The sequence below is a fragment of the Anas acuta genome, chromosome 5, assembly GCF_963932015.1.
Source record: "Anas acuta chromosome 5, bAnaAcu1.1, whole genome shotgun sequence".
NCBI lineage: Eukaryota > Metazoa > Chordata > Aves > Anseriformes > Anatidae > Anas > Anas acuta.
This window is the reverse complement of record NC_088983.1, coordinates 26,422,447-26,444,061: the sequence shown is the minus strand read 5'-3', so window position 1 is coordinate 26,444,061 and position 21,615 is coordinate 26,422,447. Positions and strand designations below refer to the sequence as shown.

At 43.1% G+C, this 21,615-nt stretch overlaps 1 protein-coding gene across 3 annotated transcripts in view; it reads right to left on the bottom strand.

Moving 5' to 3' along the window:
* The window catches only part of BAZ1A (bromodomain adjacent to zinc finger domain 1A), a 61,031-nt gene extending 40,328 nt beyond the window's left edge, over positions 1–20,703 (bottom strand). For all 3 annotated transcript variants that reach the window (XM_068683352.1, XM_068683354.1, XM_068683353.1), the window contains exons 1-4: positions 20,554–20,703; positions 19,710–19,860; positions 12,423–12,701; positions 96–239 (exon numbers count right to left, since the gene is read on the bottom strand). In XM_068683352.1, the coding sequence (XP_068539453.1) occupies positions 96–239; positions 12,423–12,701; positions 19,710–19,822 (536 nt within the window). In that variant the 5' untranslated portion in view covers positions 19,823–19,860; positions 20,554–20,703. The remainder of the gene's footprint in view (positions 1–95; positions 240–12,422; positions 12,702–19,709; positions 19,861–20,553) is intronic.
* Positions 20,704–21,615: the final 912 nt, after the last annotated feature.

The following is a 21,615-nucleotide window of genomic DNA, read 5'->3' as shown; positions in this document are numbered from 1 at the left end:
GATGGAGCAATTTGTTTCAATCAGACCCTGCCACATCTGCTTTAATCTCATTTCCACCCAACCCTCATGCTTTTTACTGTAAAAGTATCACTTACCCATTTTGTGCAGAACTATTGTGCGTTTCTGAATCATCACTGTCGCTGATGACAATGGTGTCTCCGTCAGCACTGCTGACATGGCCGTTCGCCATGCCGTTGTGATGTGCTGGGGCAATGACTTCCAAAATCTTGCACTGCAACCTGAAACAAAAACAGGCATTTAGTACTGCTGAAATTTTTCACTAATGGAGAAAGCTGAAAGTTATAGCAGCTGTTATTTTAAGACTACACCTGTAACTGAACATTATATTATCTACTGAATAAATGCTTAAATAGTCTTGCACTGAAATACTAGGTAAAATATTCATTTCATGAGTTTGTTAGATGAAACTCATCTGCTTACACAGCTGCCACCTTCACTAATCAGTGCAAATTTCAAGTCATTGGCAAAATTGAGTGAAGTTAGCGCCAAAATGTAGCTTAAATAAAGTTTGAAAAAAAATATTAAAAGTTAATGAGTTACTTGTGTTACTTTACTACCAGACACCACCGAGTCTTTTATATTTATTTTTGTAACAATTAAAGAAAAGCAAAAGACTTTTTAAATACCTAAATGTTTTTACTCGTAAGAGATCATGATCTACCGTTGTTGATGACCTAAATAAACAAGGCTGAAACGATCATTATGCATCTAATCTTAATAATGGCCCATTTATCTGCTGACACATATTAAGGCTCCATCTGGCATGCACACAATTGACAAAACAAGTCTATCCCTTTGCCATCCTGAATGTTAGTTATAAAAAAAGACAGAATTAACTATATATCAAAAAGTATAATTAATCGACACTTAATGTTGGGTAACTACCATAGCTGATTCTTAACCACTTTCACCCTTTCCTGGAGTTCCGTGGTTCATATTTTTTAGTTTTTATCTCCTAAAGCCTTGTCTGCTTCATGAAAATTAACCATTGCAGTCAATGGATGCTGTCATATACTACCACTAAAAACTCAAAGGGTTGGGGAGGAAGAAAACAATGATTCTCTTCTTCTAGGCACCAAACACTACCCCTTGAAATGAATAAAACAGAACACATGAAGCACAGGACTTGAATTAGCTTGGCATCATGCCTAAATTTGGAAAAAAAAAGAAACAAACTAAGCTAAACTAAAAGAAAAAAAAGTCTGCAACATACAAATTTTAAGGGCCCTTCTATCTAAACTGAACTAAGCACTTGCAAAAAGGAAAAAATGTGAAATTATTAAAATATTTCTTCAAACCAGCACCTCTTTCTGTAAGTGAATAGCACTGTCCAAAAACCTGAACACAGAGAAAAAAACAGATGGGCAGAGGGAGAAAAAGTTGAAAACATTAAAGTACCCTAGGTCACATTCACTTGTGAATTTAGCAAGGACCAGTAAAGCAGTTAGTGCCTGCAGGTGTCCTCCCCAAACCTCTATCCAACAGAGAGAGCGCTCCAAGATGCTCCAACAAGGCATGTCATCAAATAAATAAAATCTATTAACAGCCTTACGTATTCCTAGAGTAAATACAACAATATGTTTAATTATCCATGGGGACACCAGAGTTGTCTTCGTGTACAGTCAGCTTGAGTCCATCAGACTTATTAACCTCAGGCACTCTGCCATTTAAACACAGCTGGCCCCATTTCCAAAGCTAGCTGGTTTTGGTCTGGAAGACACATTTTCCTGATGAGCAGAGCTCAAGTTAATTAACTGTGCAAATCTAAACAGGTTCCATGTAAAGAACCAAGAACCAAGTGCAGCCGACCACATAGCAGAGACAGATCCTAGTGGCTGTTCACAATGTAAGTTCAGGTCTAAGGGGGCTTAAGGTCTGGCCCAGCATCAGACACTGCCTCACTCCTAAAAGAAAAGTCAATCACATCAAATACCCTGTTCATTACAGTATCTTGGTTTTCCAGTATTTAGAATATGACACCCCCCTCCCACCAATTCATACTGAATAATATGGAGTTGAAAGGATGGCAGAATGTATATCTGGCTATTTAAAAAAAAAAAAAAAAGATTAAAAAATGTATTAGTAAAACTATTTCTTCCACATTAGGAAATATTTTTCCTAAAGAGTTCAATACAATTTGTTCAGTTCAAATTTAAAACACTTAATGACTTTCTAATGGAAAAACAATCAAAAGCATTAATGTTTAAGGCTAATTACACTTGTCCATTTTTCTAAATTGTTTACTATTTAAACACCACTAGAGGGAGCGCATATACACTGAATTTGCAATCTCCGTAAAAACAGCCACATGAAAGCTTAATCACAACCTACGCTACCCAGTGCCATGAAAGGACAAAGAGTCTGAAACACACATACACGAATCAATCCTCCTGGACAAAGGATATTTGAATATTTAGTCACAGAGTATTTTACCAACACTTAATTCACCTGTTTATCCATCAAACAGCCCTGTAATTTACAGGGTATCACATCTTCTCTCTATAAAGAAATTATACATTCTATATGCTTGATTCACTAAGTAGTAAAATCCCCCAAACAGCTGCTTTTTATTGTTATTATTAAGCAGGGAGAATACTAATGGAATAAGCTAACACAGAAAGCAAGTGTCTCTGCTTCCTCTATACCTTCATTCAAATCATTACCTAAAATCTTTGGGGAAAGGAAACAAATGAAACACACAGTACCCAACTCAATAAAAGCATAATCCAATGAAATTTAATGGCTAATGGTAGACAGTAGATTAAAGAAAGCAATGCAACCATTCCTCCCAGCACTAAAGAAACAATCTAGGAATGAAGACTTATTTTAACCTTGTTACAGTCAATTCATGGCTAGTTGCAGCAAAATTCCCTGGACAAAGATGCTCCACTTGTAATGGCAATGAAGGTCTGCTGCTTCAAGAACTTGAAACGTTCCTAGAGTTCATTTATAACATTTCTTATTTTATATCATAATGCATATAGAAGAGCAGAGCTGAAAGCTGAAGCAAGACATCCAGGTGAAGTACACTAACTTAAATACGTTCTAAAAAGGATACCTTAAGATCTTTAGAGAGCTTATGTCAAAGTCAAACAGATCAGATTAGATCTCCTCTTGCAGAAAAACACACACAGGAGAAAAAACAAAACAAACAAAAAAAAAACACCAGAAACAGTGCAGTTTACTTATGTTCAGTAGGCCTGTTTCTAAAAGTTACGTGATAAGCTCTAATTCTAGCCACAGAGACATTACAAATTGGTCCCAAATCCAGCTACCTGCCATCACAGACAAGCACTTTATGAGACCATTGATTGATCAGATTGTAATTCATCAGATTAATCAAATAATCAGATGTAATTTTAAGAGCTTCTTATGAATTTCTAAAATACATTACTTCAGTACCTTGAATTATTCAGAGTAAAAACCTTTTTGTAACTTCCCAACCTATTTTTTAACATGCCCAGTCTCAACTCGGTTGAGAACTTTAGTTTTTGCTAGTCTCAGAAAACAAGCTGAGATCTCTTTTGATAGGTTAAATAGATGTTACAGGAAACAGGAAAGGTTCCAATAAATGCTTGGCCTAGATGATTGATTTTTTTAAAGGAAGAAAGGAAGAAACAACACAGGAGCCCAACAGTTTTAAATAAAAAGCTACAAGATGGATCACTATTTTTTATTATTATTATTATTTTATTTTTAAATACCAACACACATCTGTCTCTGAGAAAAAAGATCTATTCATTTCCATGAATTTCAGGTAGGGCTGGTCAGCTGCACAAAGTAGAAGAACATCAGACCCTAGCAATCTAAAGGTTCTAGGGACCTCAGAGAATACAATATTCAACACTTCCATGCTGTAAAATGTCATCTATCTACACACAAATGTAACAAGAGCTTGCTGCAAAACAAAGGAATTTTAAGCATACACCTCTTAGAATGGTTGGGTTGGAACAAACCTTGAAGATCTAGTTCCAACCCCCTTGCCATGGGCAGGAACACCTCCCACCAGATCAGGTTGCTCAAAGCCCCATCCAGCCTGGCCTTGAACACTGCCAGGGATGGGGCATCCACAGCTTCTCTAGGCAACCTGTTCTAACACCTCACCACCCTCATAGGGAAGAAATTATTCCTTGTATCTCCTTGTCGCATCACCACATGCCGTTGTAAAAAGTCCCTTTACAGCTTTCTTGTAGGCCCCCTTTAAAGCCTACTGGAAGGATGCTATAAGGCATCCCCAGAGCCTTCTCTTCTCCAGGCTTAACAACCCCAACTCCCTCAGCTGCTGTTCATAGGGGAGGTGCCCCAGCCCTCTGATCGTCTTTGAGGCCCTCCTGCAGGCTCACTCCAGCAGGTCCACATGCTGGGGCCCCAAAAAAAACATACACCAGGTTGGCTCTCACAAGAGCAGAGGGAAATCCCCTCCCTCAACCTACTAGCCACACTTTTTTTTGATGCTACTCAGATATGGTTGGCTTTCTGGGCTGCAAGCACACACTGACAGCTCATATTGAGTTTCTCATCAACTAACACCCCAGGTCCTTCTCCTCAGGGCAGTTCTCAATCCATTCTTTGCTCAGCCTTTATTTGTGCTTGGGATTGCCCTGATTCACGTGCAGAGCCTTGTGCCTGGCCTTGTTGAACCTCATGAGGCTCACCCAGGCCCAGCTCTCAAGTCTATCAAGGTCCCTCTGGATGGTATCCTTTCCCTCCCATGTGTCAACTGCACCACACAGCTTGGCGTTCACAGAAAACTTACTGAAGGTACACTTGATCCCACTGTCCATACAGCCAACAAAGTCACAACACCAACCCCTGAGGAATGCCACTCATCACTGGTGTCCACTTGGAGACTGAGCCATTGACTGCAACTCTTTGAGTGCAACCATCCAGCCAATTCCTTATCCACTGAGTGGTCCATCTGTCAAACCCACTTCTCTCTAAATTGGAGAAGCATATATCATGCGAGACAGCATGCAAAGTACTTGACAAGGCCAGGTAGATGACATCAATTGGTCTTCCTTTATCCACCAGTGTTGGAAACCCCATCATAGAAGGCTCCTGAATTTGTCACACACGACTCACCCTTAGTGAAGTCACGTTGGCTGTCAATCACCTCCTTATTTTCCATATGCCTCAGCATAGTTTCCAGGATGATCTGTTCCATGATGTGCACTTAAAGCTGTACAGCTATAAAATTGTATTATATTTTTGGAATTCCATATAAACTCCTCTGTAGTCATATTGTTCTGACACTGAGACAGATGTTTGGTGCCTATAGAGGCACAACAGGCAAGAGATACCTACTGGAGCCTGTGGCACAAGGCATGGTTACTCCAGAAATAAAACTCCATCAGTCTCTCTGAAGAATTATTCTGGGATGTATTTTGAAGAGCAGCTTGACACGACTAGCAGAAAACCGTAGGGTAGGACTGAACCTTGTCATTCCCAGAAGAATGGTAAGGATGTGGCTGACTGAAGGTATACAAAACCAAATTGCATCTTCAGCCTCTGACTACTGCTCCAGGAAATGCAGAGATGACTTAACACTTAGACTCTGCCAAAAGAGGGAATTCTTCCCTTGCCATTACACCTTCCAGCCACATACTTACCGTGGTGCTTGCTTTTTGTAGCTCTGGCATTCAGTATAATTTATTAATTGCCATTAAATTGAATTCATTTAACTGACAAAAAAAACAAAAACTAATCCAACATGAAGAGTTGATAGGTGCATTTCAACAGCTATTTTCAGTGGCTCACCAAAGGATCTGATGAGAATCAGAGGTTTTTTTTTCTGAACTCAAAGGCATGTACACAAGCCATTATTACTTCAGGAACAAGCAGGTATTTCCACTCAATTCTGCTGAAGCAGTGGAAGAACACAAGGAGAAAGAAAAGCTGCATTCCCATAGGTAGCTGGCCAGTAACAGGCATCAGAGGATGTCAAGCTTAAAACTTGATCCTGCAGCTATATGCAGCTTCATTTACTCAAAGTTCTTCCCAAATGCTCAGTAAACTTTTAAGTGAAATGAAGGTTTGCAGTTACAAGATCGATAGGAGACAGACCATTTCTTACTGCCCACCAAGTGTTCTGCACAACAGCTTTTGATCTAGTTGATACATGTTGCTGCGATACAAATAATGGTCTGACACTCTGCTATGTCCCCATCTCAAGTCAAAAAATCGAGACCACTCTTGAAGGCCTAGGTGAGTAATAAAGGTACCTCTTGAACATGTTACAGTAAATGGACAAAAAATCCCTTTGAATACAGGGCATTTATTTCTTAGATGCAAAGCTCTGTTTCAAACTGGGGCAGAGGGAGTCGGGGGGAGGAATACTTTGATGCCTACATTTAACATAAACAACAATTAATAAGTCAGGAGCAAAAGGAAATTCACTTTTTAAAAACAGACCCCTAAATGAAAGTAAAGCTAGTGTTTCAAATACCAGAATCATAAAAGCGTTTTTTCTAATACAGCAACCACTTTGACTGCCCAACACTTGCTTCACAATATTGCACTGATTAAAAAATAAAAACGAAAAAACAACCAAAACCCATACCTTAAAATTTATACAGTTATATTAGTAGGGAGTATGCACAGAAATGAGAACTAACAGAAACTGGCACCAAAAGTAGTTTTAACACCCTTTTGATAACTTGTAAGAAATGAGTTGCAGGTTCTCTCCCACATATCATCATCTCAGCTTCCATTAGTCAACTACAAATATTTTTATTAGTCAACAAATATAAAGATATTTATATGCCAAAGGACTTAAGGGCAACAGAAAGTGAATTTTTTAAACATGATTTTTCCAGTCCAGAAGTTGAGTGATCCTTAGATGGCAATGCTGGAAACATGCAAACTATATTTGCTTTATGAATAAGTAAGCATATTTGACAGTACTGGAGAGCAGCTATTTCATAATCTTCACATTAACTTTGTGACTGGAGCTCAAATTCAGCTTTTGTAATCAAGCAGGAAACTTTTCTGCATTGTATGCAGAAGTTTCTTAAACCTTTCCAATACAGAAATGCACTATAACTTTCTGATTCTATAGACATTAACTCCAGTGCCTCTGCATCCAGCCAGCTTTGAAAATTATATATCGAAATAAAAAACATATCAGTGGACTAGAAATTGAATTAAATTCAGGTAACTCATTACAACCTGAAGGCTCTGGAAGGCACTTTGCCTTTTACTTCTTGGTGGGCTTATCAACTTGTCCTAGCTCTCAGCAGTCAATTATTTATATAACTATGTATAATAGCCAGTTGTCAGGTCAAATGAAAAAGTTAGAAAGTTAGTTATAATCACCTTCTACCATGCTAACCCATATCAACTAGGCATAGTAATGTTGGCAACATGCTATCATGCATCCCAGTTAAGACTTACGGAGAAGAAAACAGTATGCAAGTTTTTAACTGTCTGAACGCAGTGGTTAACCCATGATGAACAGGCCCAAAGCATTAGGACATGAGCAAAACAATCAATGAGTTTAAAAATTTTCACTGCAGACAAGGTTGTTCCATGATTATCTACGTTTCCTGTAGTTTAGCAGTGACCAACACCAGATCATTCAGAGCAGAGGCTGTGTATCAGCCTATACCTCAATCTTCCTAGCAGAGAACATCTACTAGTTCTGTGAACTGTAGTATCTGTAAAATGAACACAATCTCTTAAAGCATTCTGGTACGGCTTGCATACAGATGCCAAGCAATTACTCTTCTGCGGTGGTGTCATCTAGTGGTCACATTAAGTGAAAAAATGCATTCCCTTTTTACATCTTTCACATTCTGTATGTTGTTGTGTTTTTTCTTTTTTTTCCCCTTCTTATTCACTACCTCTAAGCAACCTATTTTAGTCTGCAGGTGGTCAACTTTTTAATTAGGTTCCTTACTAACTGCTGGACAACAACTGGTTGTCCCTCAACCCAGCAGGGAAGGGAGGGCATCATCCCCTAAGATTTTTTTTTTTTTGAGGGGGGGGGGGAGAGGGAGACAAGGGAGGGGGTGTAATCAAAGAGTTCATAAACTAGTTCAACCTCAAATCTCAGATCTTTTTACTGCTCCAGCCAGACTGCAAGTTTACAGATTAGTTAACTAATTATCATGCTACTCACCTGTTTACCCTAATAAAGAAAGCCATTATTTCTTTTAATACTATTAAATCTCAGAACACTGATGATAAATCACATCTGGTTGTTTACACATGCTTTAAATCTAGTTTTTCCTCTGACAAATTAAAAAAAAAAAAAGCACTGCTGACCTCAAGCAGAAAAAAAACAGGTCCTACAGCTGAGAGAATCACACAACTGTAGGTTTTATTTGGTTGCTATTCTGCCTACTAAGGTATTCAGTGATGTTATTTCAGGTAGGCTTCCCATACCACAGATAACTGACTTCAGATTCTAAAATACTGTAAATCACTTTAAAAACTTTTAAGCACTAATAATACAACACAGTACTAAGACTACAACAGATGAACAGATTGCTGCAAGATATGCCATTTTCTGTGGAAAAACAGAAAAGACAGACTAGTACATATGGGTCTTAAGCTCTAGTTCTGATGTGCAATAGGAAGCAATTCCAGTGATGTGATCAACGTTTATCCTTCTGCTTCAATAGTGTGAGCTAAAACATTAACTGCTTATTTTAAATCTTAAGGGACAATGGTTAACATGAAGTATTACTGTTACCATTCCCTCTCAATAAAATAGAGAATTTCCATGTCGTTATCAATAAAATGCTTTCCATAAACAGTAACTTGACATTTTAAGTTAACAGTATTTAGCGGCAGCTGTTTTCAATGCGTTGGCAACTCAAAAAACTTGCACTTAATTTGAAAATTTCAGTCTTTATTATATGATATTTTCTGACTGGTATTTAAAAAAAAAAGTATTTTAAGAAAGGAATACTAGGAAAATGTTACAGAACTCCTACAGTTCTTTACCTTTGAATCTGAGCACCTCCTTTTTAAAGCATGGCACAGCTGCCACTTTGGAGGAAAGTCAGCCCACGTTTCACCAGGAAAGCTGAACACATACTAGCCATTTTTAATCTGTACATCATCATTTAAAGAGTTAAAGAGCAAAGAGAATTGCCTCTTTGTGGCTTCTACCAGACTACCAAGTTGCACACATCACTTACACTGACTGCCTGACCACACCACACCATTGGACTCAGGGCATGAGGCTCTCTCTGCTATTTATTGTTCTGGTCAATAAGGACTGTTAAGGCACCAGACATACCAAAATAACAGGAAGGACAAAATATCTAAGAAAGTCCCCAAGTTCCTCCTATCAGACCTCAGCAACAGAAGGCTAGAAACTGTAAGAGCCTGAAAGGGACCAGAAACGTCACTGAGGCACGAGATTCTGTAAGAACCAGAACACACAGGTAGAAGACAAAAAACACAAGTCTCCAAAGTTGCTTTCTGCCTACCTTCCGGATAAAGAACCTGTCTTCTTACCCTTCCAGATCACCTGTCCATTCCTTACAGTCCTATTGACTTCTTCTTGTACTCAAAATAAAAAATATGTACATTAAGCCAAAACACTAACTCTTCTCATCTTTGGGTTCCCGTCCATTAATTTTGTTCAACATCTAGAAAATCACATCAAAGTAATCCATCCTACAAGAATATTAAACGTGCAAAGTTAAGAATTATAAAATATTAATACTTAAATTGCTTGAGCAGCCTTTATTTACCCTTGGTTACATGAGCATCACGGTATTAGTTTCACATTAAATGATGCATGGAGCTCAGGTAATAAACAATCTTTGTGTAGAAAGATTCATACCTAAATGCAGTGTAACAGTTTACAACACTATGAAAATGAGTTCTCATGATCTGCCCAACTCTGTTGGTCTGATGCTACTTTGCTGTAGATGGACTGTGACCATTTTTGTGAGAAACTATCACAAAAATGCAGCTAGTCACAACAAACACGCCAATCACTGCTGAACAGCAGTGCTATTTACGAGTAATGAGTTGGTATACTTAAGCCCCAACACAGTCCTTCAAAATACAGGTCAAAGTCAACTGCTAACTGGGCAGAAGAATAACCACGTCTCACCTCCTCCCACTTTGTATTCTTTAATTATTTATCTCCAAGCATAAAAATCCCTATGCAGTACCATGTTATTTGCACTGTTTCCTGAATTTAGTATTAAAGACCTGAAGTAGCTCCCTACTATACATTTGGCTAGAATATCCGTGGCATACAGTCAGCTATGGATAATTTTTCATTCTTCATTTCAGCAGAAACACTTCACGCTCGTGCGGTTTAAAGCATACAGTTTCTAGCAGGTTAGTTTTTGATGGAAATAGATTTCATCTGAATCTCCAGTATTTTGAATGATTATCTAGCCTACGTCAAAGGCTGAAGAAATTTAGCTTAGGCCTTATTAATAAATCCTTCTGTGAAACTAGAACATAAACACAATGTTGTTAGATATGCATCTCCACACAATTTTGAATAACCAAGGAGACTGAATAGAAAGGCTGCTAGAAAAAATAAAGATAGCTTTATCTTCACGAGATTGACTGATATCACAACTTTATCTGAGCAGAATTCAGCCCAGATGGTAGTGTAGAAGCCATTTTGTTAGGACAAACTTAAAACATGATTCATGATGGTGCGCAAGGAAAAGTGAAACAGATTCTGAGTTTCGTAAGATGAATAAACAAGAAAGATTTGTATTTATGGCACATAAGCCTACTTCTCACGTAAGTTTTAAAAAGCGAAGATACACAGGCGTATAATTGCTCTTCTGAACTCTTAGCTAAAAAAGGTGAGAAAGTTGTTCTTGGAAAAAAAGTTTGATATTCTGAAGTACTCTTTTCATTAATAGTTTGGAAATTGACAGTATCTTCAAAGATGGGAAACAAAGGCATTGTATTATGCTATTGAAAACTAACAGCTGAGCTACACTTACATTTATTAATATTCAGGTTCCTGGTAAAACAAAATCTTATTCACAAAGCAAAATTAGTACGGTGCTAAGGGTGACATGGGTTTATTCACTATACAAGCATAAGATGAGAAAGATAGAAACAGACTTTGGATTTAGGTTTTCTATACTGGAAGCAACAACTCTATCAAAGGTGTTCTTGTCTAGATTTTGCAGACTGAGACTGGTTGAAAGAAATAGAACAGGGAAGAGATGGAAAGATTTTATATTAAGTCCCGTCCCATCAAGCATGTACCCATACAAATTTCCTTACAAATTATCTCCTGCAACACAGATTTCTCTTCCCGATGTAGTACAAGATTTGCCTTTAACAAGATCTGAATCAGCCACTAAGAAAACCCATACTGAACAGAGACACCCTCCAATGACCACACTGAATCAGCCCACTCCTACCACCCAATATGTACAAGGTTATTATGAAGCCCATATTGCCCAGGTTGCGCCCTGTCTGCTCTGCACTGTAAACTGGCATCTTCCTCCTGGCCAAACAAGAACAGATGAACACACAAAGGCTTTAATACATATTCTGCAGGTATTTCCAAGTTAAGCACGATTAAGTCTTTCAATTTTATATTTCAGTTACAAGAAACTGCAGACTCATTTAGACTAAACAAAGACCTTTTCTAATCCTCTCCCAGAAGTTGCTTAAAGAAAGACTCAGGCTAGCTAGGCGTTGTAAGACAACTTACTTACACTACAGAGCATATGTACTAATGATATGAAAAAGCATCTGAAGCTCAACATTCTTCCAAATTTTATCAGTTTAAGATAACAATAAAAATGCTTACAATATATAAATCAGTGCAAGTATAGCATTAACCCTGAGGGAAGCAGAATTGCAGATAACCTCCTATTACAAATATTTTACAGTTAATTCCTAATTTTTCTGAGAATATATTTCCAATTTTAGTTACCACCTAGAAATCAAAAACCCAACTCTAATCAATTCTTTAAGTTTAGCCACTCTGGGTACACAGTACACCACTTGATTAATTGTATCTGGATGATTTCATCAAAACTTCCATATGAATTCTAATTCATAGCTTCCCCTAGTTCCTAATTAGATCTCAATCTAGGAGCAGCCCACCTTTTTTCCACAGATGAGCTGAGAGACTGCCACTCCTTTGCAAATCCACCACTGGGACTGAAAGACTGCTGCGTCAAGACCCAAGAGAACCCCCCTGCCCCCACAGCTACTTCTATGCTAAGGAATGAGAAACCAAGCCCAGCAATACAATCCTACTCTTAATTAAAACAGTTAGGAGCAGTAACCGTATCGCTAACTTAAGTATCACACCTGATTTCTGTTATGTTTTATGAAGTTTATTTTCCTGGGTTTTGGTTTAAAAGTACACATACACAAAAGGGTGCACACCAACCCAAATGAAACACAGATATATATGTTTAGGTACACACACACACACTTACCTTGCACCATTATTTCTAACTACTTCCACCATTTCACCAACAAAATACCGGTCCTTGACATAAGCAAAGATTTCATCACAGATCTCATGAAGTCGTGAGCGATGGGTAAGGGTGGCCAAGTAGAGAACTGGAATGATGAGTGCCTCTGGAAAACTCTGTAGATTATGTCTGGCTTTCTTCTCTGATTCCAGTGCTTCCTGATATGTGAGTCCTGGTTTACCTGTGACAGCACAACTCCATACGAGGCTGTTACACAGGATGGTGCGTTCAAAAAAGTCACTGAAAAGAAGGCGGAGAGGGGAGAGAGAAAGAAAATAATTACATTCTAACATCACGTTCAGCATGGTCACAATTAACACAGCAGCAGCTTTTTCTTTCGAGCTTGAAGTTCAAAGACAGCTCTACTCGTCTACAGGTTGCAGACACAACCAAAGGTTATTTATCACTTCTTAAGCCATGGCTGGGTAAATTGTTACTGTAAAACCAAGGTCTCCTCGCACTACAGAGTGCAGGCAGAGAGCATCAAGACCTACAAGTGCTGTAAACACATTCACATGAAGTAGCCTAACACACAAGTATAATCACACAGTTTAATGTGTCATAGCCTTGTTGCATCCCCTGTATTTCCTCACATATTTGCAGGAGGAGGGTCTAAAGTTGTATAAACACAGAACAACCTTAAGATCACACAAACATGTTGAAACTTGAGTAAGTTTCAGATTTGGAGTGCCCCAGCTCACAAATGAAAAGATGGAGTGGTAAAAAAAAAAATTAATGTCAAGTACTTCTCTAAATAGTTTTTATTCCTTCACTGTTTGTACTGCTCTTAGAAAAAGCATTGAACTGTTTTTTTTCCATACAGATTCTTCTCCTCCTTTGTTCCATCAGCAAATATTGATTCTCTTCCTTCCCTGTATTTCCAATTAATGCTAAAATTACAGCATTGCTATTGCTTACTTACTGGTTATTACACTGGGATCGAGAAAGAAGGGCTTTCATTAGTCAATAGCTGTCGATTTTTGACAGATATCAGAAACACAGTGATTTGTTAAAACACTTTCTAGATGATATAGATAAGGTAGCCACTCAGAGAACCACGTTAATACATATCACATACTACAAATCAGTGATCTGACAGCAGAACAATGTTTCAGTGGCCCCAGTGTAGGCATTTATTTGCCTTTTCCAACTCTTAACAGAGTAGTATTTGTAGATATGCAACATGACAAATTTGGGGGTTTTTGCCTTGTATCAGTCTAACATAGCTGTTTGGAGGCAGACACAATACCTACAGAGTGTTGCATGCTACTTGAGACCCTTATGCTGAAGTTTCATTTCTTTAAGAAAAGTTACACAGTGCAGTGTTGCCGTTTTTATAGGGATGGAACTGCTCAAATCATTTCTCCTAACGGGGTTAAAGAGCTGTGCAGTTCACACTTCAAGTTTATTGCAGGCTCCCTGCAAACTCAAGCTGACAAACGTGCACCAGTTACACCGATGATAACATTCACTGCAGCTGGACAGACGCAGCAATAACCGTTTGGAAATGAAAATGGAAATTCCAGATTAAGGACAATAGAGGGTCCTGGCTCAGATAATCCTTTCTGTGCAAGCAGAGGATTCCTCTGAGTGAAAGAAAGATGCTTTAGGAAGAACATCAGCTGTGACAAGAAGGGAATTAGGACAGAAGAGGAAATACACATTATATGAATAATATCTAACAACTACAAAGTTACAGAATTTTTGTATCATTTGTGTCTAACTCATACCTCTGACAACACCTGTTATAAAGAATAACTTCAATTTGCCTACTCTAAACAAGAAATGGAGAACAAAGGAGAGAGAAGGAGATGGATTGTTCTTCGATACATGAAGAACGGCTGGCTGGCAGGCAGTCTGCCTGTGGATAGGACAGAACGCTGCCTGTTTGCTGCTCTCAACCAGATTGGATCCAAACAGGTATTAGCACAAAACAAACAAATGAGTAGCAATAAAGCACAGAACAGTTTCTCAAACATTTAAAAAACAGGTTAGATAAGGAGGAATTGACAGATTTTTAAGAAAAGGTAATGAAATAAACAGCACACAATTCCTTCAGGTCTATTTCTGCCCTGCATTTTACTACCTCTATATGAAATTCGTGATACCTTGAAGTAGCCTTGCTGACTTCAGTGGATGAAGTTATATATTTACTAAAGTCTTCGCACTGCTGTCTCTCTACATACACTTCTGTTTCTCACTTACCAAAGAGGTTCCCAATAATTACCTTCAGCTAGGAAGCACAAAAGCAATCTAAGACGTATTCAAAAAACCCATCAGCACATAGTTTTCAGAAATTACTGAGGAAAAGAGAGCGTGCACACAGAGGCAGGGAGAGCTGGGGGCTGACGGTGCCTTTAAGGGCTGCTCTCTGTGAGGGGACACTGCGAACTCGGGCTATTTAAAGCAGCAACATTGAACTTCTTTAAAAAAAAAAAAAATCCACACAAAAAAAAAAAAACACCTTCTGAAGTCTCTTTTCCCATGATTACCTCAAACACAAAATTCTAAGATTACTTGAACTGAAACATATTTGAGGAAAACATTTTTCCATTTGCATACAATGCTTTGTGTATCTAGTTTCATTGCAGCTCATTTCCTCTTTTGTTTTGTGTGGATTTTTCCCCCGTAAAGTCAAAGGGAAGAAAAAATTTGTACCAAAAAAAAAAATTTGCTTTCAGTTTTGAAGGCGTTATTTGTCTGTAGCTAGTCATTACACAGAGCACATCAAAACCATCTGTGGCTTAGTCTGTTAACACAGTTTTATTGCAATGTTTTAATGATCTCACTTTAACTCAGTTTGAGAGAGAGGAAGAAAAAAAAGAAATCACAACAGCACGGCAGCAGATTTTATTTGTAGCACTCCTCCTTTCCCTGTCTCTGTGGTACGTTTCGGTTATCACAAGAAGATTTCCAGAGCGCACACACACAGCAGCTACCAAAACAACAGCCCAGCAGCAGCACTGTACTTTCTCCTCCCGGAAAGAGCAGCCGTACACTTGATCATATTCCACGCCAGATTCAAATTCACAAAAGCAAGTGCATCTGCTGCCACGTCATACCTAAAGCCCTATCGACATCCTTATCTAGGGATTACAGTCTGTGGGGCTTTCTCGCTGTTCCAAGACCCGTGCAACTGCCTACAACATGGGTTCTCACGAGACACGAGGGCTCGTACAAGCGCTCAAAGCTCACCCACGAGGCCCCACCATGCCCAAGGTGCCCATGTTGCTCCCTGCTGCAGGCCACCGAGTAATTAATGCTGACTTCTCAACTGGGCATCTTTTTACATGTATGTTATAGAGATAGTTTGCCACGCAAGGTAAGCTAAACTGCAAAGTGATCAGCAATCATTGAGCAGTTTAGTGCCGCTGCTTGGTAAGTATTTGACACGAGGCAGTTCATTAGGAGAAGGAAATAATTGTGGAAATAGATTACTTGCAGTTTATATCCATTGCAAGTGCAGTCAGCAGAGAAAAAGAAAGAAAGAAATCAATCAAGCCTAGCAGCAATAGGTAGCTTATGCTTGAACTAACCAAGTATTGCCACTGAGTCTAAGTTCTACTGTATTTTTAGCATTTCAAGCATGTGCTTGTTACAAACCATTTACTCTCATTCATTTTTATTTATTTTTTTTTAAAGCATGTATTAAAAACATGTCGGGAGAGGGCTTGTTCTCATTTAAACAGAAGAACTATAGTCTGGAGAATGTAAAAACGGAGAAAGTTATGTGAGATCTAAGAGAGAGTAAAAACAAAATCTATTTAATAGCTAATTTGTAGACAGTATAATTTTTAATCATGAAGCCCTTTAAATCTAGCATGTAATCTATATAGGCTATGGTATCGGGATATTCACAGAAGAACTTTGCCATCCAGTACATGGCAAACAGGGGTGTTAATGTACTCTACCTGTTTCCAGAAGTGGCCAACACTACATACTACAAAGCAACATACAAAATAAAATGTAAGAAAAAGACATTTACTCCTTAAGGCTTACAGATTAATTACACACTAAGAAACATACTTCCAATTTATGGGCTTATCTTCAACAAAATAGAGAAGTCCACCTAATTAAACTAAGGATACTTTAAAAAGACTTTTAAAGAGACCTCTTCCTTACTTTTACTTATAGTCCCACAGGCCAATCTATAAGTAACATTTTAGTGGGTTTTGAAGATACAAAACTCCTTCCACCAAGTCCCTATGTTTTAGAATGAGAAACATTCCTTCCGCTGTCTCTCTACTACTTTACTCTCTTAGCTCTATGAAATCCTCTCTTTAAATCAATGGCCTCTTAAATGGGAAAAAATAAACGAGGCTGTCTTCATGAGCAACACTTCCCATAGTTTCCAAAGCGAGGTGAAAAAGACTGGCAACTACATCCTACTGTTTCAATGTGCGCCCCCTTACTTGCTTTTCCATCTACTACGCTTCCAGCTCGAGACACTCTTTTGTTGATTTATCCCCTGATCCATCCCCCAATCAGGATGGCAATTAAGCATTAAAAACATCAGTTCCCTTAGCTCCTCATAAGTACAACTGAACTTTGCTACCTCACTGTGCCCCCTTTTAAAGGATTACAAAATTATGTGATAGTATTTCAGATCAGAAAGGAAATGCATTCTTAACAGGAAAGTCACTTTACAAAACACTAGTCTTGCCAAATTCTCCTTGCGTTAGTATGAGTTTTTATGGAGAGAAGAATACAATGTGTGATTCGTACTCATCTCTGCTAGTGCTGCTGTGAGCATGAAAGAAGCTTTTCAATGTTCTAAATTTGTACTCTTAAAAAAACAGCTTAAGTGCTAGTGGTTTGTAGTAATTAAAAGCATACATATACATTTGAGGAGGTGGGGGTGAATTCAGGTTACCATGCGTATTGATACAGCCTGTTTGATCTAGTCAGATTCTGCAATCTTTAAGTTTCCCCCTTCAAAAAAAAAAATCCAGTTACTATGGCAAAAGTAGATGCAGAAAGGACTGATGTGGACAACAGTTTTCTTTCATGAAAGAACTAATACATTTTTTTTTAAAGTGGGCCCTCCCTATCATTAACCTAATTGCCCTTGTTTAGACAAAGAAAAGGGAAGTGCTCTCAGAGGACAGCAGCTATTTGAAGCATCGCTTTGCAAGTAGGAAGAGCTGCAACCAGGAGGACGGAACAGCATCTGTAAAACTTGCCAAAAGGTGACCCAACGTTCTTCAGCGGGTTAGATTATTGCGGGTTGTTTGTGGTGTAAACAAATACAGTTGTGCCAAAAGAACACGCCACGTAAAAAACGCTAAGCTTGTCAATCAAAGCACCAATTTTATCCAAGGTAGAGAAGTGCCAAATACCAGGGAAAATAGAAAAGTGAAAGAGAAAAAAAACAAGCAGGGATGAAATTTCTGCAGGAAAGGCAACGGTATTTTCCCCAAATACCATATCCTAGCCCTGACCTCTGAGCTAACCACCCACTGGCATGTGTAGGGATAGCCTGTGTGAACACAAGCCTAAATTCATCCCTTAATTCACGAAGTTGGGTTACATACGGAATTTGGTCTTTCATGCTTTTTCTTAATGGCAACATCCTCGCAGTGTAAATAAGTCTGATTTAAAAAAAGATACCTTTCATGCTAAAATTTACTCAAAACTATATATACCTGAAGCACATTTCAGAGGTGTCAACAAACACAAGAGTCATCTAATTACGTGATAATAATAATTGTAACCAGAAAAGCAGCTTTCAAAATATTAGGAGCTGGGGGAGGGGGCCTCGATTCCTACAGAAACAGGAGGCTGTCAGCTCTCGCTTGTTACCTCCTCACACGCCCTATAATGAAAACACTCGGCAGAAAACTCCCAACGAAACATTCAACGCCCCTCTCCCCCCCCACACACAGCGCATTGCCCAGGAAACAGCGAGGCATTACCCTCCGGAGTTACCTAATCCAACTTCTTCACGATTTTATTAGGTGAAGTGTATTTGAGTCGGAAAAACAAGCCTAAACATGAAAAAGATCTAGGTGTGCTCTCATTCCATATGCTGCGAATGAAAAGTATTTCAGATACAAATCTCATTAGTCTACACGTCTTTTTTTTTTTTTCTTTTATTATTATATATATCAAATGAGCTTGGATTTGGGGGATTTTGTAGGCGGGGACGGTGCTGGATGAGGCTGCGGGTCCTGAGACACGCATGCAGCAGCGTTAGCGAGCCGTCCCGGTACTTTCCGTCCATTGTTCTCTCAAGCACTCAAGTCCCTGACACTAACTTAGGGACTACCCCTGCCTTCCCTCCACCGCGCCGCCTTAACGGCGCTTGCACAATCTCCACCGGGCTTTTCACCGCACGGGGTTAAAAAAAAAAAAAAAAAAAAAAGAATAAGAAGAGGGGGCCGTGACGGGACAGGTGTCCCTCCCGGGGCCGGCTTCCAGCCCCGGGCGCTCCCCTTGCTGTGAGGGCGCCGGGCCGGGCTGTGCGCCCCGCGGACAGGTGCAGCGCCCCGCGGCCCTCCCGAGCCCCTTCCAGCCGGGCCGGGCAGCGGCTCCCGGGCCCGCGGAGGGCGGAGCGAGGGCGGCCATGGGCGGCGCGGCGGCTCTGACACCCCGGCCCGGCCCGGCCCGGCGGGGTGGTGGGGGGGGGGAGGCCGCCGGGTACAAGGGGCTCAGCGCGGCGGCCGGGGGCCGGCCGGGGACTCCCCCAACAGTGGTGGCCGCCGGGCCCCGCACGCAGGGGCGGCCGCCGCCGTTGTGCGGCCCGGGCCCGGCCCGGCGGCCGTTGGCGGCGCGTCCCGGCCTAGCGACATGCGGCGGGGCCGGGGCAGGGGCCGGGGCCGGGGCTCGCAGCGCCCGCCGCAACTTTCACTTCCCCGCGGGGGTGCGCGGCAGCCGGCGCCCCCTGCCCCGAGGCGGCGGCAGCAGCAGGAGGAGGAGGAGGAGGAGGAGGAGGAGGGGGCCGGCGGGATCCCCCCGCCAGCCGGGGAAGGCGGGCAGGGATTCCCCCTGCCCAGGCCGGGAGATCCGCCCTCTCCCCCCACCCCTCGGTGGGGCACGGGCTCGGCGCCAGCCTCCCCCCCCCCCCCCCTCTCCGAGCCGCCGCCGCCGCCTCCCCTCCGCCCCGCCGGGCTCCCCGCGGCGCTGCCGGGGAATCCCCCGGCCGCCTCCCCCCGCCTCCCCGCCCAGGTGTCAGCCGTTGGGGGCTGCAACCGCTCCTGCCCCGCGGAAAGGCCGTGGGGGGGGGTTGGGGGGGTGTCCGCGGCTTACTCGTAGTCCCTGAAGATCTCGTTGGTGACCCTGCAGTGGAAGACGCGCTCGTCCGGCCGCAGGTCGGCGGGGGGCTTCTCCCTCACGAAGGGCTTGCGGTGCAGCAGCGGCATCGCCCCGCTCCGTCGTCTCCTTCCTGCCCCGGGACGCGCTTCGAACCGGAGAGGAGGCGGGGGGGGGGGGTGAGAAGAAGAAGCAGAAGAAAAAAAAAAAAGAAAAAACACACGGAGGGAAGGCGGGCAGTGAGTGCGGGCGGGCGGCGGCGCCCCCGGCCCGGGGAGGAGGGAGCGGGCCCGGCGTGTCCCTCCCCCCGGGGGGGCCGGGGAAGGAGCGGCGGAGCGCGGCGGGCTCGGGCGGCGGCAGCCTTTTGTGTGCCTGACACGCCGCTGCCTGCCTGGGACTGCGCGGGGAGCGAGCGGCGGCTCCTTCCTCCCCCGCCTCCTCCCGCAGCCTCACAATGGGGCCATGACGCCGAGCGCCGGGCGGGGGCGGCGCCCCCCCGGCCCACCCCGCCCGCGGCCGCGGCCCCGGCCCCGGCCCCGGCCGCACACAACGTGCTCGCCGCGGGGATACCCCGGCCCCGGCCGCCGCCGCCGCGCTTTGTCTCCGCCGCCCCCCCCCCACGGGTCCCCCCTTCCCCGCCTCCGAGCCGCGCACGCCGGCCCGGCCACCAACTTCCACTCCTCCTCCTGCCGCCCGCCGCCGCCGCTCATCGCCCTCCTTCGCTTCCTGCCGGCCCGCTGCCCTAGCGGGGTCCTGGCCCCGGCTCGGGGGGGGGCTCCCCGCCCTCCATCCCCGCCGCTCCGGGGGCACCCCGGGGCTCCGCTGCCCCCCTGCCGCCTACCTGGTGCTGCCCCGAGCCGCCCCGGGGTGCGAAACGCGGCGCCCTCCGCTCGTCCCTGCTCGCTGCCCCCCCCCCGGCCCGGCTCCCGGGAAGTTTTTGATCTACTTCGCCGAGCCCTCAATCAGGAAGAGCGGCGGGGAGGAGCCTTCCACTTCTCTCCCCTACATCTTTATTGGCCGCTCGGTGCCTTCTAGCGTGTGTCACACAGGAAGACAGCGAGCTACATTATTAATTAATGGCTGAGAGGGCTCATCCTCCATTTTCGAATTATCAGCCTGCGATCTGCGGCGCGCACAGGGAGGGAGGGAGGGAAGGGAGGGGGGGGAGGCCCGGCCGGCCGGGCTGCGCTGAGGCGGCGGCACCCGGGGCACCGGCACCCGGGCACCGGCGCCCGCTGCCCCCGCCACGGGCCGGGCTGCGGGTCCCGAGGGGCTCCCCCCAGCCCGGGCCGGCCCCGAGGGCAGGGCTGTGCCCTCGGCCAGGTTGCGAACATGTCAGACGGGGCCCTGCGCGCCGCTGCCTCGCTGCCCCCCCTCGGGGGAATCGCCAGCGCCAGGACATTGTTCTGCCGCTCGGCTCATTTTTCCCCGCTTTTCTTAGGGCTTAGCCCGGCGCGCTCAGGGTGCCGTGGGTGATGAAGAGCGGGGTGTTGATCTAATGGTGATCTCCGGAGTGCCAGCCGGCTCACAGACCTAAAAACACAGGAGGAGGTCCACGTCCATCGCAGCTCAGCGCTGCCAGGTCCCGAGCGTACATGAAAACCGACTGCACGGTTGTAAAAACCCCACAGGACCGCTTAGGTGACTGGTATCTGAAGGCTGACACCCAGGTACAGGGTTACAACCTGAAATTGTGCTCGGGCAAATGAAGATCCTGTGCTGTTTCCTGCACCTGTGCATAGGTTGTTTTTCATTAGCACTGCAAGCGAGGGCAACGAGCAGCACTGCGGCAGCCCGGATGACTAAAACCTAGAAGAATGTTTACACTCCAATTCGTGAATTACTTTGTTTAAAAAGTGATCAGGTCTTAATCAAAAGCACCGAGAAATGCCAGTGCTGCCTT